Source organism: Chiloscyllium plagiosum, unplaced genomic scaffold (genome assembly GCF_037043375.1).
Source record: "Chiloscyllium plagiosum isolate Xiang-an unplaced genomic scaffold, Cpla_swu_hap1 HiC_scaffold_52, whole genome shotgun sequence".
Classification (NCBI taxonomy): Eukaryota; Metazoa; Chordata; class Chondrichthyes; order Orectolobiformes; family Hemiscylliidae; genus Chiloscyllium; species Chiloscyllium plagiosum.
The window spans coordinates 8016965-8043656 of NW_028270190.1; the positions used below are offsets into that span (position 1 = coordinate 8016965).

At 43.3% G+C, this 26692-nt stretch overlaps 1 protein-coding gene across 1 annotated transcript; it reads left to right on the forward strand.

Moving 5' to 3' along the window:
- The first annotated feature begins 285 nt into the window (after window positions 1-285).
- LOC122548119 (procathepsin L-like) lies at window positions 286-25544 on the forward strand. The gene is made up of 7 exons (XM_087985412.1): window positions 286-439; window positions 1329-1451; window positions 8337-8516; window positions 13314-13532; window positions 21484-21649; window positions 22846-22948; window positions 25347-25544. The coding sequence occupies exons 1-7, from the start codon at window positions 308-310 to the stop codon at window positions 25444-25446; spliced, it is 1023 nt and encodes a 340-aa protein (XP_087841538.1). The 5' UTR covers window positions 286-307; the 3' UTR covers window positions 25447-25544.
- Window positions 25545-26692: the final 1148 nt, after the last annotated feature.

Consider the following 26692-nt stretch of genomic DNA (forward strand, 5'->3'; position numbering starts at 1 on the left):
TCATCACAAGAAGGCAATTTATGGAAAAGTATGATTTCATTTTACCGTGTTCATTCCAATAATTGGTTTTAAATTTGAAACGTCATTAATTTGATCAATCTCGTGCTGGAAGATTCCAATCTACTGACGATGCCTCATGAAGGTGAATTACATTAAACTTTCAGCATTGGATGAATTGTTGGAATTTTATTGTTTGTATTATTAGTACAATTTATATTGTTCCTTCTCAGAATAAGGAAACAGCTAACTTGAAAATTACCCACTCCCTGTCTAAAGCCCACTGGTTTTGCCTATTAGGTTGTCCATCATGAACTTCTGGCTCTTTCTGGGCAGTGTGGCGGTATCTATTCTGGCTGCAGCCTCAACAGGCACATTTGATTCGAAATTGGATGAAGACTGGAAAAATTGGAAATCACAACATGGGAACCAGTACACCAAGGTAAAAGGAGAGTCTGTAATGTTAAGCTCACTCAGAATAGGAATGATCTGCACACAATTGGCAGAGATTGAGAATATGTAGTTGCAGTCAATGACAGGTACCTGTTGAGTGAAGTGACATTGAGAAAATATTGGTCTTGAAATTCAATGGGTATTCTCCAAGTTTCTAACTTCATTAGAGAACTGATCAAACACAAAGTGAATCAGTAGCGACTTGGTGTATCTTAATTTACTAGGATCCCGCTGCAGTCCTGTTGGATTTACTACAAAGACCACAAACTGTCTCTAGAAGATTAAGATCCATTCTTGGTGTTGAAGAGGCAATTGTAAGTTGGCAACTTGGAGACAGAGGGATGGGGAAGCCGTCTGATTATCTCAAGCGGCCCATTCAATGAAGCGTCTCTTTGCCGACACTGATTTTACTATGCTGGCAGCTTAAGGCAGGTCTCTCACACAACAGGATAAGAAGGTATATACATGCACAGTAATTGCCCATGTATTGGCCTCGGCTTTTTCGCAAGGACGTGGCTTATTGAATTCCCTGCCTGCCACTGGCTTAATCTGACTTCAGACTGGGACAGGTGGTAGGAGAGAGAACGTATCCATTGTCAACGTCATTCATGACGGTCGATTAAACCATCCTCTTGTTCAGCTATTTTATTCTTAATTCACTTTCAGCATGAATCTCTCAGACTGGCAGCTCGACAGGTTTTGCTATGGGCGCGTTATTTTGAGTGGGGTGAGGGGAACCTGATTAATAATTTTGGGTGGGAGGATGGACCCTGACAGCAAAATGTTCTTTCAGGTTTCACAAGCGGATTTTTAATGCTTCTGTATAATTTTATAAATGAAAGATGCTGCAGCCTGATTATATTAATCTCTTTATTCAGGATGAGGAGAGCTACAGGAGAATGACATGGGAGGACAATATGAGATACATCGAAAAACACAACATCGAACACTCATTGGGAAAACACACATCTAAAGTGGGAATGAACAAATTTGCAGCTCTGGTGTGTACAGGATGTATCGTCTGAGATCTATTTGATGCTGGTCATTGTGAAATTGTGAAGCAATATAATTGTGAAGTTATATTCAGCTACATGAGCAGCACTTGGACATTTGGTCCTCCAAGCTGACTCACTCATTCAGTACACTCAATGACTGATCTCACTTTACTCCAAATTGTTGATTCCTTCCTTCTCATTCCAGGTTTCTATAACCCGTAACTCCTCTGGAAATCAAAAACATCTCTCTCAAGTTTGTGTATATTCAATGACTCAAGTCTACATTTCTCTCTGCGGAAGAGAACTCTAATGACTAACAATCCCCTGATTCGATAATTTCTGCTCACTTGCACGATCAGATTCTGTACAACTAAATTGCATTAAACAACACTCTCCGGGGGGGTTTAAACTAATTTGGCAGGGGGATGGGATCCGGACTTGTAGTCCAGCAAGTAAGCTAGCTGTGTGTCAGGATGCCCAAGACTGGAGGGCGGCTGTGGAGAAGGTAGCACTGACAGGGACGACTTGCGGACACAGAGATGGGCTCAAGTGCGTATACTTCAACGCAAGGAGTAACAGAAATAAGGTGGGTGAACTTAAGGCGTGGATCGGTACCTGGGACTACGATGTTGTGGCCATCACGGAAACGTGGATAGATGAGGGACAGGAATGGCTGTTGGAGGTTCCTGGTTACAGGTGTTTCAGTAAGATTAGGGAGGGTGGGAAAAAAGGACGGGGGGTGGCATTGCTAATTAGAAATGGTATAACGGCTGCAGAAAGGAAGTTTGAGGGGGATCTGCCTCTGGAGGTAGTATGGGCTGAAGTCAGAAATAGGAAAGGTGCAGTCACCTTGTTGGGTGTTTACTATAGGCCCCCCAATAGCAGCAGAGATGTGGAGAAACATATTGGGAAACAGATTTTGGAAAGGTGCAGAAGCCACAGGGTCGTAGTCATGGGCGACTTCAACTTCCCAAATATTGATTGGAAGCTCTTTAGATCAAGTAGATTTGGTGGGGCGGTGTTTGTGCAGTGTGTCCAGGAAGCTTTTCTAACGCAGTATGTAGATTGTCCAACCAGAGGGGAGGCCATATTGGATTTGGTACTCGGTAATGAACCGGGACAAGTGGTGGGCTTGTTAGTGGGTGAACATTTTGGTGATGGTGATCACAATTCTGTGACTTTCACCTTGGTTATGGAGAGAGATAGGTGCGCACAACAAGGTAGATTTTATAATTGGGGGAAGGGAAATTACGATGCTGTAAGGCAGGATTTGAGGAGCATACGTTGGGAGCATAGGCTGTCAGGGAAGGATATGGTGGAAATGTGGAACTTTTTCAAAGAGCAGATACGACGTGTCCATGATATGTATGTACCTATCAGGCAGGAAAGAAATGGTCGTGTGAGGGAGCCTTGGTTGACGAGAGAGGTTGAATGTCTGGTAAAGAGGAAGAAGGAGGCTTACATAAGGTTGAGGAAACAGGATTCAGACAGAGCAGTGGAGGGATACAGGATAGCCAGAAGGGACCTGAAGAAAGGGATTAGGAGAGCTATGAGAGGGCATGAAAAATCGTTGGCGGATAGCATCAAGGATAACCCCAAGGCATTTTATGCGTATGTGAGAAACCTGAGAATGACGAGAACGAGGGTAGGTCCGATCAAGGACAGTAGTGGGAGACTGTGTATTGAGTCGGAAGAGATAGGAGAGGTCTTGAACAAGTACTTCTCTTCAGTATTTACGAACGAGAGGGACCGTATTGTAGAAGAGGAGAGTGTGAAATGGACTGGTAAGCCAGAAGAGATACCTGTTAGGAAGGAAGATGTGTTGGACATTTTGAACAACCTGAGGATAGACAAGTCCCCCGGGCCTGACGGGATATATCCTAGGATTATGTGGGAAGCAAGAGAGGAAATTGCAGTACCGTTGGCAATGATCTTCTCGTCTTCACTGGCAACGGGGATGGTACCAGGGGACTGGAGAGTTGCGAATGATGTGCTCCTGTTCAAAAAAGGGAATAGGGATAACCCCGGGAATTACAGGCCTGTTAGTCTTACTTCTGTGGTAGGCAAAGTAATGGAAAGGGTACTGAGGGATAGGATTTATTAGTATCTGGAAAGACACTGCTTGATTAGGGACAGCCAGCACGGATTTGTGAAGGGTAGGTCTTGCCTTACAAGTCTTATTGAATTCTTTGAGGAGGTGACCAAGCATGTGGATGAGGGTAGAGCAGTGGATGTAGTGTACATGGATTTTAGAAAGGCATTTGATAAGGTTCCCCATGGTAGGCTTATGCGGAAAGTCAGGAGGCATGGGATAGAGGGAAATTTGGCCAATTGGATAAAAAACTGGCTAACCGGTCGAAGGCAGAGAGTGGTGGTAGATGGTAAATGTTCAGCCTGGAGCCCAGTTACAAGTGGAGTTCCGCAGGGATCAGTTCTGGGTCCTCTGCTGTTTGTAATTTTTATTAATGACTTAGATGAGGGAGTCGAAGGGTGGGTCAGTAAATTTGCAGATGATACGAAGATAGGTGGAGTTGTGGACAGTGAGGAGGGCTGTTGTCGGCTGCAGAGGGACTTAGATATGATGCAGAGCTGGGCTGAGGAGTGGCAGATGGAGTTCAACCCTGCCAAGTGTGAGGTTGTCCATTTTGGAAGAACAAATAAGAATGCGGAATACAGGGTTAATGGTAGGGTTCTTAGTCAGGTGGAGGAACAGAGGGATCTTGGGGTCTATGTACATAGATCTTTGAAGGTTGCCACTCAGGTGGATAGAGTTCGTAAGAAGGCCTATGGAGTATTATCGTTCATTAGCAGAGGGATTGAATTCAAGAGTCGTGAAGTGATGTTGCAGCTGTACAGGACTTTGGTTAGGCCACAGTTGGAGTACTGTGTGCAGTTCTGGTCGCCTCACTTTAGGAAAGATGTGGAAGCTTTGGAGAGGGTGCAGAGAAGATTTACCAGGATGTTGCCTGGAATGGAGAGGAAGTCGTACGAGGATAGGTTGAGAGTTCTCGGCCTTTTCTCGTTGGAACGGCGAAGGATGAGGGGTGACTTGATAGAGGTTTATAAGATGATCAGAGGAATAGATAGAGTAGACAGTCAGAAACTTTTTCCCCGGGTACAACAGAGTGTTACAAGGGGACATAAATTTAAGGTGAAGGGTGGAAGGTATAGGGGAGATGTCAGGGGTGGGTTCTTTACCCAGAGAGTGGTGGGGGCATGGAATGCGCTGCCCGTGGGAGTGGTAGAGTCGGAATCATTAAGCGGCATTTGGATAGGTACATGGATGGGTACTTAATCTAGGTTAGAAGTTCGGCACAACATCGTGGGCCGAAGGGCCTGTTCTGTGCTGTATTGTTCTATGTTCTATGTTCTAACACTGGCTGGCTTGGGCTCCTTCTATAGACGGCAGTCACACTATGGATACACCTCTATGTTGTTAAGTCTTCACAGATGCTGTCCATTATGACGTCTGGAAGCCGGAGTTGCATTCTGTACTGTGGAAGCTGCTCCCTTCGGCAACAATATTCTTCTTGAGTCTGCTGGATCTCTGGCTCCGCCCTACCTGTCGCTGACTAAACATTATCTCACAGCAGTTAAACGTGTCTGCATTCCAATCAAATTGAAGTACATGATCCTTCTCTCTGTATTATTGCTCCTCAGGACAGTTGGTAATTTCCCCAATTCTTGGCATCTCAAAAAAATGTGACTAATGACATCAACATTACACCAGCATTCCATGAATTGAAAATACATTAATCGAATTGAATTGGATTGAATTGAACTGAGCTGAACTGAACTGAACTGAACTGAATTGAATTGAATCGAATTGAAATTAATGTGACATGTACTGAGGCAGAGAGAAAAGCTTTGTCTTGCGAACAATACAGGCAGATCACAGAGTTAAGTCGCATAGATAAGTAAATAATAGCGACAATGACTACGTCAGGCCTTGGTTCTGTTCTCACATTTCCCATCAAGAAAATCATCCTCTCACCATTTGCCCTGTCAATCCCCCTCGAATCTTATTTGTTTCAGTATGATCAGCACTCATTCTCCTCAACTTTATTGTGGAGTGAGCCCAGTCTGTGAAAATGTTTCTCTTGTGATAACCCTCTTCTTCGTAGGAATAATTTTGATTAACCAGCTTCAAATTTCCTTCCAAATATTCCTCCGTAACGAGTGAAATCAATGCTCATCACAGTGCCTTCTGTGTTTGTCCAATGGCAACAAGACTTCCCCACTTTGATACTGTCTTTGCCCTGCATTAAAGACAAATATTTGTTTTGCCTCTTTAATAACTTGCTGGACCTATGTGCACACAAATGTTAATAAGTGAACAAAGAGACAAAACTTTTTTTTTACCACAGGAAAGCCGATATATTGTGTGCACTTGCAATTTTAAAAGACATGTCATGCAGTGCCACATCAGCTGTTGCTAAACAAAATAACAGCTTATGGTTTAGTGCGTAACATATTGGCATTGGTAGACGATTTGTTCGCTAAAAAAGAAACAGAGAATGGGATGGTAGAAAGTGAAGACAGAAATAATTATATTTTTCTTCTGGGATGGAGGGGAACAACTGCATCAAATATTGTCCAGCGAGGAAAGACTAATCAGGTTGGGACTTTACTGAATGGGGTTTATAAGAATGACAGGTGATCCCTTTGAAATTTATATGTTCTTACTTGGTTTAAAAGGGTGAGTGCACAGATGATGTTGACGTGAATGAGAGAGGCTCGGAATTGACATCATCGAATCACAATAACAGCTTTTTGAAATCGAGGTGTGGAGGAAATCCTTCTCTCTGAGGCCTGAATGTCTTTGCAGGAAGATAGGAAAGTGAAGAAAGCGTTTTTTATGCTCCCCTGTATTTGTCATATTATTGAATACAGGTGTTGGGATGTCATGTTGCTGTTGTAGAGGACATTGGTTAGGCCACTGTTGGCATATTGCGTGCAAGTCTGGTCTCAATTCACTCGGAAAGATGTTGTGAAACTTGAAAGGGTTCAGAAAAGATGAATAAGTATTTTGGCAGGACTGAGGAACTGAGCGATAGGAAGAGGCTGAACAAGTTGAGGTTGTGTTCCCTGCAGCGTAAGAGGGTAAGGAGTGATCTTATGCAGGTTTACAAAATTACGAGGTGCATGCATAGGATAATTCGACAAAGTATTTCTTTTCCCTGGGATCGGGAATCCAGAGCTAGAGGGCAAAGGTTGAGGGTGAGAGGGAAATGACATAAAAGAGACCTAAGGGGCAACGTTTTCACACAGTAGGTAGTACATGGATGGATCAAGCTTCCAGACCATGTGGTGGAGGCTGGCACAATTGCAACATTTGAAGGGCATTTGCAATGGGTATATGAATAGGAAGGGTTTGGAGTGATACGGGTTGGGTGCTGGCAGATGTGACGAGATTGGGTTGGGATATCTGGTCAGCATGGACAGGTTGGACCGAAGGGTCTGTTTCCATACTGTACATCTCTATGACACTAGGCCTCTCTGTATGCCTAATCTGAGAGAGATTCTTAAGCGGTAGGGGAATCAAGGGTTACAATGAAAATGAAGGAACGGGAACATGGACAATTTTGGGTCAATCAGAATGGAATGATGGAGCAGGGTGGAGGGGCCACTAGTCTACTCATGTTGCTATTTCCTATGTTCTTATGGGTGAGGAAACAATTGCGCAAACTGAGTAAGACAGCCTGTCAACAGCATTGAGAGGAGTCCTTAGGTAAGGATAAACACCCCAGTGGGTGGTGACACCAATGAACATGCAGTACAGGTGGAGAGCCTGGAAAATCGAATGGAATCTTTGCAGATTGCAGGGTGTGAGGAGACGTAGTTCAACGTAACTGTGGGAGACAGTCGATGGTATAGCCCTTAAATGGAAACATTAAAATCAAGAAAGGAAAGGAAGATTTTCAGATTTTCCAAGTGAAGTTGGGACAAGGGTGGAAATTCGAAGTAAAATTGATTACTCTTTCTAATTCTGGGTGAGAGTAGGAAGCAACAATCAATGGATCAGAGACAGAACTTTGACAGGGCTCAGAGTAGGACTGGAACAAGGCGTGCTCCATATAGCCTGCAAAAAGGCAGTCGCAACTCGGACTTTTGCATGTACCTAGGGCCCAATTTATTACTCAGAGGATGGGACATATACAATCCACTTTCAAACCGACATATACCCCTCCCTACCCATCAAAAAGAGATACAAGATGATTCAATACCAGTCTGCAATCTCAGTTTGATATGTAGACATCCACAGTTCCGGATGATAAGTTATGTGATGATGGATAGCATCAAATCTGGTCCTTTTCTAACCATTCCAATCCAGTATCTTCATGAAAATGAACAATCTGAGTTTCGCATCTAAATCTAATGGTCCAAGGGCCATGAGGCCAACTCAAGGCCAACGTGTTATCCGGAAATCAGGTCAGGCAATTGATGAAATTTGTAATCCTCCTGATTGGGAAGGTTTATCTCAAACACCAATAAACCCCACCAATCTGAGGAGACTTAACCTATCCTTCCATGATGAAATTGACCTGTCAGGTTTTAATGATCAGAGACGACTATCGAACTGATTCTTGCGAAATGAAACACATGTATAAAGCTCCTGCCATTTTGGTAATTGAACAATCGAACAGAGATATTTGAGCTGCTCGAGGTTTCTCACACAGCTTTATATTGGATTCGGACGAAATGGATGGCCACTTCTTTGCCTGCTGCTCATTTATTCAGTCAAAGATTAAACACGATTAACGAGTGCCCTCATTGCTTTCATCGCACTTCATGCTCATGTCAGCGAATATGTAGAATGTAGCTCTCTTACGTTATTGACATAATCACCACTAAAAGTCAATCATTTCACCAATGTGTTTGAATTTTCAGACCAATGAAGAGTTCAATAAGCTCATGAATGGATTTCTCCGAATCGAAGCTGTCAACATGACTGAAATTGAAACTGATGAAAGAGATGAAAGTCGTGAATCTGAAGAAAGTCACATTGAATTGAGAACTGCAACTGTTGACTGGCGTAGAGAAGGATTAGTTACTCCAGTGAAAAACCAGGTAAAAATCAGAAAAAGCTCTCAAGATTATTAAGTGCAGACATTAATTTCTCAATAGGATTGGACATTATGATCAGCTTGTAGGAATTGTTAGGAAAGGCTCCGTTTCAGTAGATCATTTTTAACCTAAATTGCTTCTCCTGCTTTCTTGTTGCATTTGTTTCCTGGTGTTGGTTATGGTCAGGCAAGGGAGCATGGTATATGTATCAATGGTAATGTTCGTGCTTTTACTCATAATATCTATAGAAATTTTACTTCAAAAACAAATTCAATGGTGAGATTAAATTGTAAAATTGAAGTCTACCAGTACAATTCCGATATAATAAATATTAGTTTAAATGTACATTGGCAAAACTCAACAATGGTAATGTTGCAAACTGCAATGCCAAGCTTCCTTGTGATAACATGACCAGTCTCATTCAAAGGATATTCGATCATATGCTCGACACCCCAACTTTTAAAACCACGTTCACAGTTCACTTCTGTTGGGCTTTGTACCTCTCTCAATCATGCTCTCCAACCTGACAAGGCTGATCGACAGGAAGGCAGAGCCTGCTGGTAAGTATATGAAGTATTGTGTACAAATGGGAGTTGTAAAAGATCGGATTATACTGTAATTCTCTAAGTGTCAGTTGCATTGTATGTTTAGGAGGGATACCACCATGAGACTCAGTGAGATTTCTCACTATCGTTGTAAAAACCATCTCGTTAGCTACGTCAATGCAGCTATAACATCTCACATATCCGATTCGAGCCTAATCTTCCCACACGTTATTCCCGGAACAATTCAATAGATTCCTGATTAGTGCCCGATATCCTGGGAGCTGAGCCATCACAAAAAAGCTGCTGTGCACCCACATGAGCACAAGCATGGCAACCTTGCCCTGCTCAGATAGGAATGCTTTGGAACATGCCAGAGAATGGTACAGAAAAACAACCAACAGTGCCGTAAGAATGCGATGTGTCAGAATCTCTGTGACCACCCACCTTCTCCCTCCGACTCACTCTATCCCAGCCCCAGCACCCCCTCCTACCCAGATTCATGCTGTCACTGACGTCTTCCTCATCTTCCAAACCAACATCGCATCGGCATTTCAACTTCACTACCTTGGAATACCTCCCGCCATGTACCAACACCAAGAACCATGCAAAACTTAAATCTCTCACTCAATCCTTCCCTTTCTGTCATTCAAGGAGAAGAGGGAACACTGGAGGACAGAAACCTCTTGGATTGGTGGAGAGGTGTCTAACACTAGATTCCTCAACCTGTGAGGAGTAACTCTTGTTTCTCACAAGAAAACATGATACACCCACATTCCACTAAGCGAGAAAATACCATTCTTCACTCCTTTGTTAGCACTCTGTCAGTCTCATTAATTCTTCAGTGTATCTTTGCATTGGTCCCAGAAACTTCTGTCTCTCGTGGTCTGCCGGTTCTGTCAGCATTTACTCTAGCTCCGCAGGGTAAGAAGACACCTCCTCGTTCTCTGAGCATGAAAGCATTGCGGCCTCAGATGAAATATCAGGAAGGCTGCGTCCAGCACACACCACCAGCTTCCTGGGAATGTGAGCTATTGAGGGTGTGGGAGCACAGTCTGGTTAGCACCTCACTGTGTCATTTGTCACAGAACTCAGAGGGCTGCCAGCGACCCGGGACGGGCAGAAGAGACCCTGTGGTGTCGGCAAATATCAACATGTACCAGGAAGCAGCAGATGCAGCAGACAGGGATATACACTTGAAAGACGACAGGGATGCAGATACACTATGGGGACCCAGATATCCCAATGAATGAATCATCTAATCTCCAAGAACAGTTTCGCAGTGGCCATGGAGAAGCAGGCCCAGCAACCCCAGCCTCTGCTGGCCATGGGCACAAAGCTGTAACCCATCGACCACTGCTCCACGGGCCTGTAGTCGAGGTGCCACTTTGTAATAACAAGTAATAGGGACAGTGCCTTGCTGGAGGAGGAAGCACACACAGGTCACACCGAAGATCCAGACTCAAGATGTCATAGAAGTGGCTGAGCCTCCACCTGCAAACTGCTGCCCAGTTCTGCTCATCATTGTCAGAGCTTCCTCATCCCCGCCAGACAGAAATGCTGCGAGGCTGACTGAACAAACCACTGCAGGGCTAACAGGCAGCAACAAGGAGTCCGATCCTTCCTGCCCAACCCAGTAACTGATATTCATTAAATCTGAAACAATGAAGGAAAGGGAGGTTTAGTGGCAAGCGTGACAAACCTCGTACGTTATTTGATCCTTTTCGATAAGTGGTATCAGCTTGACCTTCCACTTGGCTGTTTCTCTCTCGGTGGAGAGAAGGCTTAATATAACTGCAGCACCATGATGCCTAACGACATGGTCACATAGGATCAATGTGTGTACTGAGAGCCTGATGTCATATGTGGAAGGAAGAGGAACAAGGTTTGCAGAGGTAAGGCTGTGCTGCAAATACCGTCATACCTCATCCAACAAATTTATGGAATCCCTTCCCATCCAAGATTCATTTTATTCACCATTGCATATTTTGTTATCACCCATCCTCGCGCACAACTGCAATCTCCCATACCTCTTAACGCACAGCCCTCAGAGGTGAAGAATTGCAAACTCTTCTTCCTGTGACAAAAGTTCCCAATCCCCGAACTGGTCACTTTGTCGGCAAAGGACTGTTGAAACCAAGTCTCTGGATTGCAGACGCAAATACAACTCCCCACCTCACCCCCCCCCCGCCCACCCCCCCCCCCCCCCCCCCCCCCGCCCCCGCACCAGACTATGGTCGATCCCTGGACTGGGGACCAGAAAATGCCAGATGCCAAAGTTCATGGGCAAGCCCATACAACAGGAGCCTGTGCATCTTGCCCTGAGATGCTATTTGGTCTGATCGAACACCATGGTCGTTTGTAACAAATCGGAAACAGCGTTCATCCTGTCCCTCTCTGAGAGCCATGCCATGTTCCCTAGATAGCCAATGCATTTTGTGAATTTGTCAAGAGGGGAAATTGAATAATGAGACAAGTTTTGCTAGTAAGGAGACTTTGCATCATCAAATAATCCTTTAACATGTCAATGCTTCAAGTTGTTAGTCACTGCTGTAGAAATCAGATCAGTCCTCCTGGGAATAACCCGAAGGACGCTGCTTGGCCCAAATACTGTCCCAACCAGGCACTCAGCTCCAGTGTGGACCAGCTAGCGGAAAATTCTCCGACATCTTCAAACTCTCTCTTCTACAAGCTGAAGTCCCAACCTTCTTCAAGAAGTCCACCATCATCTTCGTAAGTGAGGAAACAAAACTCATGCATTGTTCCTTAATGAGGACCGACCAGTGGCCTGAGCACAATCATCATGAAGTGCTTCGAGAAGCTGGTGAGGGTCCACATCAACTCCATTCTCCCAGCCTGCCTCGGTCACTTAAAATTTGCCTTTTAAAGTATCAGGTCCACAGTGGGTGAAATATCTCTCGCCCTGCACCCCTGGAACATCTGGACAAGGACACTTTTGTCAGACTCCTGCTCATTGACTACCCCTCTGCCTTCAACACTCTTATCCTCTCCACATTGAACTCAAAACCCTGTCACATTGGTCATGATTCTACCCTCTGCAAGTTGATCCGCAGCTGCCTGACCCACAGATACCAATCATTGAAGATAGGCAACTGCACCTTCTCCCGAATAACCTTCACCACTTGCGTCCCCCAATAATGAGTGCTCAACCAGTTACTGTACTCCCTTTACACCCACGAATTCCGAAAGAACACCATCTATACATTCACTGACGACAGCACTGTAACAGGAGGGGAATTTGACAACGACTAATGAAAAGACAGAAGGGAGATTGACGTGGTGCAATGAGAATAGCGTCTCTCTCTCTCTCTCAATTTCGGTAAAATTAAAGAACACATAATTGACTTCAGAAGGAAAGGAGAACAACACGCTTCCATCTCCATCAATGGGAATGAGGTTGAGAGAATGGAAAATGTCAAATTTCCTAGACTGACCAAAATGGACAAACTTTCCGGAAAATACCATGTGTTTGTGCCGTTGGAAAATATACAACAACACCTCTTTTTCCCCAGAGAGCTCAGGAATTTTGGCATGTGCACAAGGACCCTCACTAACTTCGACAGCTGCACCTTTGAGCGCATACTGTCTGGGTGCAGAAGGCCAGGTATGGCAACTGCGAAGCTCAGGATCATAATAAACTACTGAAGGTTATGTGCGAGTCCCAGACGATCATAGAATCGAATACTCTATCTATGAACTCCACTTACACATCTCGCTGCCACGAAACTGCAGGCAAAATCATCAAGGACCTACCTCACCCCGGTAATGTACTCCTTACATGCATTCCGTCAGGTAGAAGATACTGAAGCTTGAACACATCCACCAGCAGGTGCAGGAACAGCTTTTCCCCAGCTGTTATTAGACGGTTATGAGACTCTCTAGCTCAAATCATACTGGTCTTGCTTACATTGAATTTGCCTTGTGCCCACTCTCTACAATGTACCATTTGTCCAAGTCTTTTTTGATCTTTTCATTCTCGCATACTATCATGTGCCTCTATTGCTCATAAACAAAGGGTTTCACTTTTGTTCGCGACACGTTACAATACATAAATCAAATCAAATCCGAACCCAGGCACACCGATATTCACAGATTTCGTGTAATTCTGAGAAACCTGAACAAACATTTAGACTAAGAGCATTAGTGTGAGACGGTGTTCCAAATGAATGCAGATGCAAACTGGCTATCGTTTTTCGATCAATATGATTTAATGTGGTTATATTTCTGTCAACACTAGGGTCAATGTCATTCTGACTGGGCTTTCAGTGCAACTGGTGCCATAGAAGGACAGTGGGCAAAAAGGCATGGAAACCTGGTTTCTCTCAGTGAACAGAATCTGATTGATTGTCAGGAACCAAGAAACGGATGCTCTACTGGAACGGCAATGAACGGCTTTGATCAAGTGATTGATTTTCAAGGCATCAACTCTGAGGAAACTTACCCTTACACAGGAAAGGTAAATCCCCAAGACTTCTAGTAAGATTGTGGTGGAGTCGGGGTTCATTCTCATTTCGTTTTATTTCATTTCTTCTGTCCTGTCTGCATTCACTTGCAAGTTTTCTTGGAGTTTATTTTAATTACCTCTTGGTGAAGAGCAGCGAAATCTGTGAGTGAGTCGAGCAGCACGGACTCACAACGGAGATGGCCGAGAGAGGTTGGGTTCCTCATGGCTCCTGCCCTGACGCCAATTCATGGCTGCTCAGGCGGTGATGAGTCTACGTCCGTGGCAGTGTCCATATCCAGTACAGTTTCGTGCAGGAGCAGATGAGCTCTGTTTTCGTTCATGGCAATGTCGGTATCTATCATAGATTCACAAAATTAGCTGTGCAGGTGAGTCTGGGATTTTGGCAGCATTTGCATCCAGCACAGATTCATGGAGGTAGCGTGCAAGTGGGTTAGTTTTCTGTCAGTGTCTGTATCCAGCAGAAGTTCACGGAGGCAGAGCGAAGGTGAGATTTGTTTCCTGTCAGTATCTGTATCCAGCTCAGATTCATGAAGGCAGAAAAGGTGAGTTTGGTTTCCTGTTATTCCTGCATCCATCATAATTTAGTGAAGATTAGTTTGGGTTCTGTCAGTGTCGCTATCCAGCGCAGATTCATGGAGGGAGGGGAAAGGTGTTTTCGGGTTCCTGTCATGATCTGTATCCAGCACAGATTCATGGAGATGGGGAGAAGTTGAGTTTGGGTACCTGTCAGTGCAGGTCGCCATCACAGATTCATGGAGGCAGCAATGGAGCTTCGGCACAGTACAAGATCCGGCAGCAACTGCAGTGATTGCATTAGTAACCGATGTCGAAAGCAGCCTCGTGGTAACAACAGAATCGTGTTTGGACCAATGTCATGCCTAGCAGCATCAGTGAGGTCCATCAAGGCCTCCTTTTGACCAAGGCATCAGCGGAGTCAAGATGCTGCCAAACATTGGGCGACTTTCATTCCGACGGTGATAGAGAAGGGGACACATGCCTGACCAGCATGTCCATGATGGAGCACTTAGCAAGGACTATGCAGTTGGACGTTTTCTTTATTTCTCCATTTCTTTCTCCTTTATATTGTATGTTGTGATTTTAAATGTGTTTTGAGATGGTGCTGCAGCGTGGCAACACTATACAACACATGTCACTGTATGTGCAAAGAATATGCACGTGACAGTAAATAACTCAAATGAAAATCCTTAGGTGCTTTACAAAAGCACGGACTTATTCCAACATCCATGGCAATAGACCGTGGAATGCAGCGCTTTTCAAATGGGATCTGCCATGCTGGATCTGTGTCAATCCTTCCCTGAGAGTCTGCCCTCAGGTTTCTGAAAGTGTCACTGTACAAGTAGTATTAAGAAGGCTGAGAGAATATAATCTTTCAGCACTCCCAGTCATCTCAACCTTATCTTGGAATGCTCTCCTACATCTTGACCCAACACCTCGTACCTTCAGCCAATGTGTCTGAGGAGTTAAGAGTACTTCCATTTCTGTGAATTAATGATCACCATTTACAGAGTTCAAAGATGTGGTGGTTAGGGGGATTGTCTATGTTAAACTAACCATAGTGCGCAGGGAATTATAAGTTAGGTGTCTAAGCCATGGGAGACGCAGGGTTACAGGGATAAGGTAGGGCCGAATGGGCATTTTCTGCACTCTGAGGATACTATGATACTGTGAGTTAGCATGTGGATATGACGTTCAGCTGAATCAACGGAACATTCCGCATGTTCTGTCCTTCAGACGGGTACGTGCACCATTCACTATAACAGTTCACATCCTAACACAGCGATGGACAGATCTGAAGAGTCAGGAATAAAGGTAACTATTTTTAGTCTGTCTGCTTCTCCCATATGCCCCATCGGGCTGGTCAGTCACTCTAATATAAGTTGCAATTTTACATGAAAAGGAACAAGTTACGTTTGGAGTGTGAGCTATAAGAAGTTATGAACATTTGATGAGAAATCTTCGAATTATGTGCTCATGTCGTTGTTAAGTCTGTGTGTAAATATGGTCCTTTGGAAAGAGAGGTGTTTACTCTTTAGGAATATCATTTACCGTGCAACTTGCTGGGTTGACATTTGGCATATTGTGAGTAATTAAGAAACTTAGCTTGAATCTATACTCAGGAGACGTTTTTGCGTAAGTTGCTTTACAGTTGATGTTGTTCCTCCAGAAGCTGTTGTTGTCTTTCTACACGTCACAATTGCCCCGCGTATTGGATTTGATTGGGATCAGCCTCTTGCTTGCAAATCCCAGCTCTTTGTCTCAATGTCACACAGTTTCAACTTGTTTTTCAGTTCATTCTTCAAGTTCTTACCCCAGCTCTTCCACACTCTCATGTCTGGACTCATTGTAGATGACTTGTGCGTTATCATCCAGGACAGCTGTTGCGTTTGTTTTGGGTTTGTGTCAACACTGCTTAATTGTTCCTGTTGTAAACTGAGGCCACAGACAATGCAGACTTTAAGTCCATTGTCTGCCCATCCACTCTGCTCTCCAAAATCCAGCGTTTCATTGGCCAAAGAAACAACTAAATGAAAGAAACACTCTCGTCATGTGACAGGCGGACATGATCTGGTAACTGGGCATCGGTCTAAACTAAACCTATTATATGGCTATGTTTTATGGAGGTGATGGCCCCTCACTCACTGGCTGGCGAGTCAACATTAACAGAGTCCCCTCTTTTCATGAAGCCACAGGGAAGGGCACTGAGCTGGACAAGAGGAGGGCTTTGCACAAATGACAGCGCCAAGGAGTGGTCATTACCAGCCAGAGGCCAGTGGCCCTGCTCAACAGGCAGGCAGTAACATTTAGTGCAACAACCTGAGGGCTGGTATTGATCTTGGGTAACAGACCAACAGTAAGTGATTGAGTGAGAGGAGGGCAGGTGACGATCACAACACAGCTTTGTATCGGGGTGTGTTTGGCTGGGGTGGGGTGTGGTGCAGTGAGGTAAGATAACAGCAGGTGTACCCTTCCTCAACTGGTACTTGATATTTTCCCGACCCCTAAATCTACAAGCAATGCTGAACACATTTTCATGTCGTTGACCTCTCATATTGAGCACCTCACTCACCCTGAATGAATTATATTGGCATTGGGATCAGGACTGCTCAGTATTATAAATTGCCAATTTGGCAGCCTCAGTTTGGACTCCAGCACGAATACTCGGCTTGTGATTCATTACACCTTTAGTCCCTATTTTACACTCCATAGTTGGGGAAACGACCTGACCCCAGAGTTAAAGTGAGAATGACACCCCTTTCCATCAAGGCATGACGTAACATGAAGGAGCCCAAGAAAATCTGGAGTGAATGGGAATTGGAAGAAAAAAAATCTTTTGGTTGTAATTATATCGAACACACTGAAAGGTGTTTGCAGTTATTTGATGTCTTTCTGCTCAGGACATTTCGATCGGAGTTCCTCAGTGTAGCCTTCTTGGTACAGCCATCTTCAGCTGCTTCGTCAGTGATCTTCTATCCAAAAGGTAAGCAGGGGGAATATCTACACGATTGTCAGCACCATTTGAATTTAGCTGACAATGTGTTGCTGGAAAAGCGCAGCAGGTCAGGCAGCATCCAAAGAACAGGAGAATCGACGTTTCAGGCATAAGCCCTTCTTATCACATTTTGAAGAAATCTGTGTCTAATGCGGCAAGGTGTGGACAATATCTCCACTTGCGAAGATAAATGACAAATAACATTCTCACCAGACAAGTGCCAGGCAATGACAAAATCCAACAAGAGAGATAATTTACCCATCACTGAATCGCACACTATCAACATCTCTGAAGCCTTTCCGTCAACTAAACAAAAGGCAAGGATATGTTGGAATACTACCACTTCCCTGGATGACTGCAGCTCCGACAACAAAGAAAGAAACAGATATTTTATTGGTTGTCTACTATAAACATTGGACAGATTGGACAGTAGATCTCGGAAACGTGCAGATTTTACAGAATTGCTGATCAGGGTAATTTGAAATTCCCCAATATTAATAGGAACATCCGTGGTGCAGACTATCTGGATGGATATGATTTTGTTGGGTGTTTCCAGGAAGTATTCCTGATTCAATAAATAGATAGGCCAACTGCGGGAGGCCATATTGGATTTGCTGCGAGGCAATTCGCCAGGCCAGATGTCAGATATTTCGGTGGGAGAGCATTTCGTTGACAGAGAGCATTAATGCTACAACTTTGCGGTCGACATGGGGAGGAATAGAAACGGACTGTATGAGAGGGAAGCTGAAAATGTGTTGCTGGAAAAGCGCAGCATGTCAGGCAGCATCCAATGAGCAGGAGAATCAACGTTTTGGGCATGAGCCCTTCTTCAGGAAGAAGGGCTCATGCCTGAAACGTCGATTCTCCTGCTCCTTGGATGCTGCCCGACCTGCTGCGCTTTTCCAGCAACACATATTCAGCTCTGATCTCCAGCATCTGCAGTCCTCACTTTCTCCTGTATGAGAGGGAATTTAATCTGGAGACGGGATGTTTTACTGCTCTTCTACAGGACCTGTGGAGTGTAAATTAGGAATAATTGTTCTACGGAAATGCACAACAGAAATGTGGAGCTTATTTTTACTGTGTTGAATAACTTTGTCCCAATGAGACCGGTGTGGAATTGTAAACGAAAGGAGCCCTGGATGACAAGAGCAAAAGAGCGGGATCTAGCGCAAATTTTGAAGATTACAGGGTCGAAAGGAACGAACTCAAAATCGACTGAGGAAAGCTGGTTGGGGGCATGAAGAAGCCTTGGCGGGAAGGATTTGGAAAAATCCAAATGTTTTGCACACGTACATTAGGAATAAGAGAATGATCTGAGAGAGTCTAAGCTGGGTCCAAGCCAATGGAGGGAACTTAAGCATCGAGCGTGGCGAGATAGAGAAGGATCAAAACGAATTTTTTTTTGCTATAGTATTCATGAGAGAGAGGGAGCTTGATGATAGAGAAAATACTGGGGAAGAGCTTAATAGGCTTGAACAGATTGATATTTAGAATGTGGATATGGTAGAAATTCTGGAAAGCGTGAGTATGATTCAATCTCGAGGGCGGGATCAGATCTATCCACATTTCCTCCGAGAAGTGAGAAGTGAGATTGCAGCACATCTGGCAATGATCTTTGAATCCAAACCCTTCACAAGAGTAGTTCTTTATGTTTGGAGGGAGGCATATATTGTAATTCTCTTCAAGGAATTAAATAGGTGAAAACAAACTGAAATTATTGTCTAGGTAGGTTTACGTCTGTGGTCAGTAAGGTACTGGAAAAAGTTCGCAGATATAGGATTTTGGATTGTTTGGACAATGATTTTTGATTAAGGAAAATCAATATGGCTTTTTGAGGAGCATGTCATGCATCGCAATTCTTATTGCGTTCTTTGACGATGGGTCGAAACAGGTTGATGAAGGTCGAGCAGTGGATAGAATGTATATGGATTTCAGTAAGGTATTAGATGGGTTCCCCACGGCAGGCTCATTCAGTAAGTTAGGAGGATATAGGATCTATTGAAATTTGGCTGCCTGTATACGGAATTGGCTGGCTGATAGAAGACAGGAAATGGTCGTGGATGGGATGTCATTCATTTGAAGGTCGGAGACCAGTGAACTCCTGCACGGATCTGTTATTGGGCCTTTGCTCTTTGTTGTTTTTTTTTGTAAATGGCTTGGATAAAGAAGTGGAATATAACCAGAGACGTTTACCCAGGAAAAAGGCTGTCACGGGAGATCATACAGTTATGGTCACTGGAGAAAGTAAAGTGAAGATACCAGAGGTAGGTTGTTTCCAAAGAGTTTTTGATTCGTGGACTGCACTGCTAGCTTTGGTCGTAAAGTTAGAGACATTCAGAACATTTAAGCGACTGCTGGACAAGCACATGCATGACAGCAATTTGAGTGGTGTGTATTTAGGTTGATCTTAGATTAAGATAAATGTTTGACACAACATTGGGGTCCGAAGGGCATGCACTGTGCTGCACTGTTCAATGTTCTATGTTTTGACACTGAGTAGGTTTGACACCATCCAGGACATTCACTCCATTTGTCTGGCATCAAATCCACAAATATTAATTCCCTCCAATATCATCACAAAGTGATAGCAGTATATACAATCCACGAACTACAGCTGTGAAGACAGAATTTTCCAAACCGAAGGCCACTTCCGCCAAGGAGGGCAGTAGATACAGTTAACACCACTCCCTGCAACATCCCCTCAAGTCACTCACCATCCGGGCTCAGAAATTTATTGACATTCCGTCACCGACTTTGGGTCAAAAGCCTTGAACTCCTTCTCGAACAGAATAGTACCAATCAAAAATTCTTCAAATGTTCTGGAAGGCAGCTCATCACACCTTCTCCAAGCCAAGTTTGAATAGGGAATGAACGCTACACAGTCTGCCACAACTACATTTTAAACCATCTTGGAATTAAATCTGGGTGAATGTGGCAATCCCTCCTGTTACACACAACCACCCATTTCAATATCGCTCCCAGTATCAATCTCACCCCAGAGTTGGCATCATATTCTGCCCTGTGTCCTGAAGCTGAAGTAACTGTAACATTGGTGAGAAGTAATTGAAAATTATTGACCAGAATCTTCACTCCATCAGACAGTAGCAACACTCTGCAAAGTCACCATATTTATAATTTTCCAATTTTCGTTTAAACACGGGTATTGAGGCCATACTTTAGACAATCAATATACTCCATCATTTCCAACATGCAAGAATTTACAGAAAGGCCGAGGGGTGTAGGTGTATAATTCCTTGGAAGTGGAGCCGAGGATAGATAGGATGGTGAAGGAGGCATTTGTCACATTTACCTTTATTGTTCAAAACATTGATACAGGTATTGGGACGTCATATTGCAGCTGTACAGGACATTGGTGAGGCCACTTTTGTAAAACTGTACACATGTTTGGTTGCTCTGTTCAGGGGAGGATGTTGTTAACTTTCACAGGGTGCAGAAAATATTGACAAGGATGTTGCTGGGATTGGGTTTCAGTTATCGGGAGAGACTGAATAGTCTGGGGCTTTTCTCCAAGCGGAGGAACAGATGCTGAGGGGTGACATTATCAAGGTTTATAAAATCATGACATACATGAAGCGGGTGAAGAGCAGAATGTTGTAGCCATGGGATCTGAGTCCAAACCTCGATAGCAGAGCCTTAAGATGAAAGGGGAAATATTTGAATAGGTTCTGTGACTAATACTAATTAGTTGTAATCCAATGACTCTTATGATGTAATTATTGACGGTAAGGGAAACGGTTATCTGTATGTGAAGAATTTAATTCACTAATGTATGATCACAAGTTTCAGATGAGTCGACCGAAAACTGTGAAGAGGTTCAACTCGTTCAAATGTAGTTTCTGTATGAGCTAACTCGATGGTGAGCTTGATTGGGATATTGAGTTGTCAAGGCAAAGTACTTTTTTTTATTTTCTCACATTTCAAGTCATTTGTAATACCATTGCTTGGTCTAAGTGTAGAATGTTTCGAATACATTGAGCAATAAATATTAAGTTTGACACAAGAAAACCCTATAAATGATCTGAGTTGTAACTGTCTCGCGCCGAGGATCATGTATGTATGGAATGACCTGCCTGAAGAAGTGGCGGAGGCTGGTACAATTACAAAATTAAAAAGGTACGGAGATGGGTATATGGATTGGAAGTGTTCAGGACCAGGTGGTCGCAAATGGGACTACAATACGTCAGGATATGTGACCGGCGAGGACGAGTTGGAACAAATGGTTTGTTTTGGTGCTAAGTCACGCAAAATGTGCCTTTTTCTCAACAAGTAGTGAACAAATATCGCACAGGTTTGGGAAAATAAAGTGGATGCCAAAGTCGGAATGCAGAAAAGTGTCAAGCAAAGAAAAAAAGAGCTTTATTATGATCTTAATGAGTATTCCTTTTGAACATTTTATTTAAAATTTAGGATACAGACTACTGCAGATTTCAGCCAGATAAAATTGCTGCTAAAATCACTGACTACAAATGGGTTTGGGGAGGCGAGGCAGCATTGGAACAAGCTGTGAGAGAGATAGGACCGATGTCTGTTGTGATTAATGCAAGTCTGAAATCCTTTCAACATTATAAAGGAGGTAAGTCGCAGAGCACTGGATGATGTCTTTGAATCATAATATCGACTGTTCAAGAAAATGTATTAGAAATCATACATCTACAGACACATTTACTGTCACTATTCTGGCATTAATATTACTGCAATGTTTACCATGGACCATGACCCTTGCCATTGTTCCTGTCTACACTCCCCCCGTGTTACATGCCGTCCAGTGCTGTCAGATATCATCGAGTTAAAGTTAGACCATGCTACAAACTGAGCTCAGGAGTGGTAATGAGAAATGGACCTGCTCCCATTCGGAGTCATGCAAATAGCTCAAAACGTTGTGCTATAGCTAAGAGAACTGATAGTGAGATGTAACTGTCCTGATGTGCTGCTGAGTGACTGCACATGTCAACGTTTTTTTTTAATTGTAAACTGAAGACGCGACACTCACTGTATCTGGATTAAGAGGAAAATCGAGTTTCGGGCAAAAGCCCTTCCTGATGAAGTCGATTTTCCTGCTCCTCAGATGCTGCCTGACCTGCTGTGCATTTCCAGATTAAGTCTAATCTGGACTCTGATCTCCAGCATCTGCAGTCCTCACTTTCACCTGAGGCTGAAAAGGCTGCAGCCTTGTTCGCTGGTACGACAGAGACTGAAGGGTGAGCTTGTGGATGTTCATAAACAATAATGGGTATGGGACGAATAAAGAGAAGGAGAGTCCAAAACGAGAGACCATATGTTTAAGGCGAGAAAGGAAAGATTTAAAAGTTATCTGAGGAGCAATGTTTGCACACAGAGCATGGTACGTGTCTGGAATGAAATACCAGAGGAAGTGGTGGAGAGTGATACAAATACAACATTAGAAAAGGCATATGGATGGCTACATGAACAGGAATGGTTTACAGGGATATTGGCCAATTGCTGGAAAATAGGACTAGATTGGTTGAGGTTATGTGCTCAGCATGGACGATTTCGATCGAAGGATCGAAGCATTTCTACGCTATAAAACTCTATGACTCTGAAGGATGTGCCGAGAGGAAGTGAGAATGGCAGAGGCGATGTCATTGGGAAACATTGATTAAAGTCAACAGATGTAATGGTGCGGAGTGAGGACGATCAATTTGAAGACAGTTAGGAAAAAACAGACACATCAGTGTTCATTAATCAAAGCTAAATTAACACGAATTGAATATTTCACAGATAAACCATTTAATATGTGTCTCCTTACAGGAGTTTACTATGATGAAAATTGCAATGGATATGTAACCGATGAAGTGCTGGTGGTTGGTTTTGGAATTGAGGATGGAATGAACTATTGGCTGGTTAAAAACAGGTCCGTACTCTATGAAATAACAAACACCTGATCACAGACGGAGAAGGGACAGTGACATGGAATGAATTTCCTGTCTCTGTGCTGCAAACTGTGTATCTGTTCAGCGAGCACGTAACACTGTGTTTATCTGGAACTGAATGCTTAATGGTTGTGCTGTCTGAGATGATATCTAAAAAAAGTCTGAGGTAGGTATCCCATCACCAAGTAACGCTGCACTTACAAGTGTACAGTTCTTGTGTGAAGGATTGCTTCATACAGAGGCAGGAATCAGAGTGTCATTATCCCTGAATCACAACCATTTTTTAAACTTACCAGTACAAATTACAAACATACGGTTAAAATTAACAGCTATACACAACAAAAAAAACAAGTTACTGGTGAAATGGGCGGCACAGTCAGATCCCAAACCCAACTGTACAAACTGTTCACAGGGATACAAGGACAAAGCTCGAACCACTTGTCACTAGGGCACTGATGGGATCAGAATAACAGCCCCAATTTTGGAACGTAGAACATAGAACTTTACAGCCCAGTACATGCCTTTTAACACTCGATGTTGCGCCGACCTGTGGAACCAATCTGAAACCCATGTAACAAACATTATTCCATTCTCGTCCATATGCCTGACCAATGACCATTTAAATACTCTGAAATGTGGCAATACCTCGACTGTTGCAGGCAGAGTTCCAATCCCCGACAACAATCTGAGGAAAGAAGCTACCACTGACATCTGTCCAATATCTATCACTGTTGATTTTAAAGCCCTCCTGCCAGCCATCGCCATTCAAGGAAAAAAGCCTCTCACTATCCAACCTATCAAATATTTTAATTAACTTATGTGTCTCAATTAATTCACCTCTCAAACTTTTTCCTAACGAAAAGTGCCTTAACTCCCACAGCTTTTCCTTTTAATATCTCCCTCCATAACTGGCGATTTCCCAGTAAATCTCATCTGAACCCGTTCCAAAGCATGCACATTCTTCCTGTAATATGGTGACCAGAACAGTGCACATTACCCAGAATATGGTTGCAACAGAGTTTAGTCCGGCTTGAAGCATGATCTCCTAATTCCGAAACTGAATCCCCCTAACAATCAAAGCTAACACACCATATGCCGTCTCAATAACCCAGCAACCTGGGAGGCAACATTCAAACATCGATGTACCTCGACACCGAGATCTCTGTGCTCATCTACACAAGCACGAATCTGACTCTTCGCCCATTACATTGGAATCCTTCCAAACTGAATCACCTCACACTTTTCCACGTTAAACTGCATTCGCTACCTTTCGTCATAGCTCTTCAGCTTATCTCGCTATCTCCGCAATCCATACAACCTTAGTAACTCTAACGAACTTAATGTCATCCGCATATTAATCCATCATCCTTCTATGCTCTCGTTCAGTTCATTTATATAAAAATCGACTAAAAAAATGGATCCAAAACTGATCCTTGTAGTACTTCATTAGTAACTGAACTCGAGAATGAATATTTTCCATCAACTACCACCGTCTGTCTCCTTTCAGCGATTTATTCTATGAGGCGTCGCTGGCTGCCGTTATTACAATCACGGCAGTCAGGCTTGAAAGAAGCAGTCACATCTTCAGGGCCAGATTAGATACAAAATGTTTGATGAAATAAGTCCTGTGGTTCGGGTGAATATACACACACAGACACACACACACACACAGACACAGACACACACACACTGACACATACACACATTTCTACATGATTTCCCAGAGGAAAAAGTATGTGGGTGGCTTATAAAAACATAGACATTGTTGTTTAATAAGGTAGATAGTATTACAGTGTAATGGGTGCTGGAACAATTTGGTAAAGCTGGAAATGTGATTTGGGCAGGGTAACCGGATATGGAACAAATTTTAAGGCCGAGGTATCGTTGCAGTTCAGGAGACACTGGGTAACCTGTGCCCAATTCAACTCATGCTCTGCACAGACTATATCCTGTAGCAGGCAATCTCAGAACGATGATGGTAAAAAAAAACTCTGAGAAAATCTCCTCCTCCATATGGCAAGAAGGAAATCTCCAGGAGGCCATCTATAAAGCTCTCACTCGTCCCTATTCACTTTCCCCTTCATATCTACTCCAGCTGCAAACCTATCCCTGATAATGATCTCACCTCATGCCATTTTAAATGTTGTAGTGAGTCCATACGGACTGTACAGATCAGCAATTGATGTAAAAGAAAACAATTGACTCTTTCCAGCCTGATGCAACTTATTCTTTACAACTCATTATCTAGCTCAGTAATTCCAGAATTCAGTCCCTAAAATAATTCCAATTGTATACCAGAGTTAAAACAGATGCTTCTCCAAACATGTCTCTTTTATTAGCGTTTGGATTCCAACACCAATGGATTTTCTTATTTTCCAGCTGGGGAACAGACTGGGGTGAAGACGGGTACATCAAAATTGCTAAGGATAGAGGGAATCACTGTGAAATTGCCAGTTTTGTGCGGTACCCTGTCGTGTAACGAGCCAACTGATAAGACAGAGCTTCATCAATCCCAGCTGAATGGAAATCCGGACTATTTCTGTTAATGCTGACTCATTCAAGGACATTGCTTTAATTGTCTGCTGCAAATTTAACAAGTGAAATAATAACGATTTTTGCACATATAAAACCAATGGCATTGTCTGATTGATACATATCGCCACTGTAAATGATAGAGTGAATACATTCTCCAGCTTGTAGAAGACAATAATCTGCATGTACTGCTGATGTCCAACATTATAATAAAGGCTGCCAGCAATCATTTTCAGAGCTTGTTTGTTCCAAAGGAACGTATTTGTCTTTGTGCCGAATGAATTGTCTTGTCTGCTATGAAATCTATTGTCAAACCACGTTGTAGACAAATGCACAGAAAATTTGAAGAGTCTGTGTTTTTTGACACCAGCATAGTTACTGAATAAATGCAATGGGGTTGTTGAGGACAATAAGGCTTAATTGAACAGAGTCTAAGCAGAAACACTCCTGGAAACAGGTTGAGCTGGCCAGACTGTAGACTGGGAGTGTCACGATGAGATTCAGTTCAGACAAATGCGAATATGTAATTTCATCTATTGATTGGCACTGACAGAAAAACTGGTAAACGGAGTATTTTATGTATGGCAAAGCAATACTGGTGGAGAATCGTCCATGACAAAAAGAGGTCACACACAGATCTGTGAAATAGACGAATACTGGTTTATTTCTGACGATATTATGGGCAATAGAAATTGATAGGAATGGTACAGCATGGACACACTGCACAGGGAATTCCAGGATTCTCTATCCCGTGTTGTAGATACAAGTAGTGTGCATAGTGTTACATCCGTGTTCCAGTCGTGCATTGTTAATTCCAAGACAATATGAATTAAATTGTATTAAATGGAAAAATGAATGTAATTGTAACAGGGGTGTTCGTTCCTCGTCTAGTGCAGGTGCTCATCTCCAGTATCCTCGTTTCAATGCTTATGCAGGTTGGTGTGCAATCTTCAGTCGAATCAGGTGTCACTCAGTCCAGTTAGGCTTTGTGTGGTTCAGTACTTGAGGAGACTGGAGATGTCCTTGCATCACTTCGATAGAGATGATGCTATTGTGAGCTAGGAATACTGTTGTCAGATCATCTAAGGAGTGTATTCATTGAATCTGGAAGCTGTTTAGAAAATGGCTTGTTTTGCTGTTTTGTTACTTAGCTGATTGTGGTCAAGTTGAGGCATTTTGCGTATGTTGTGTTT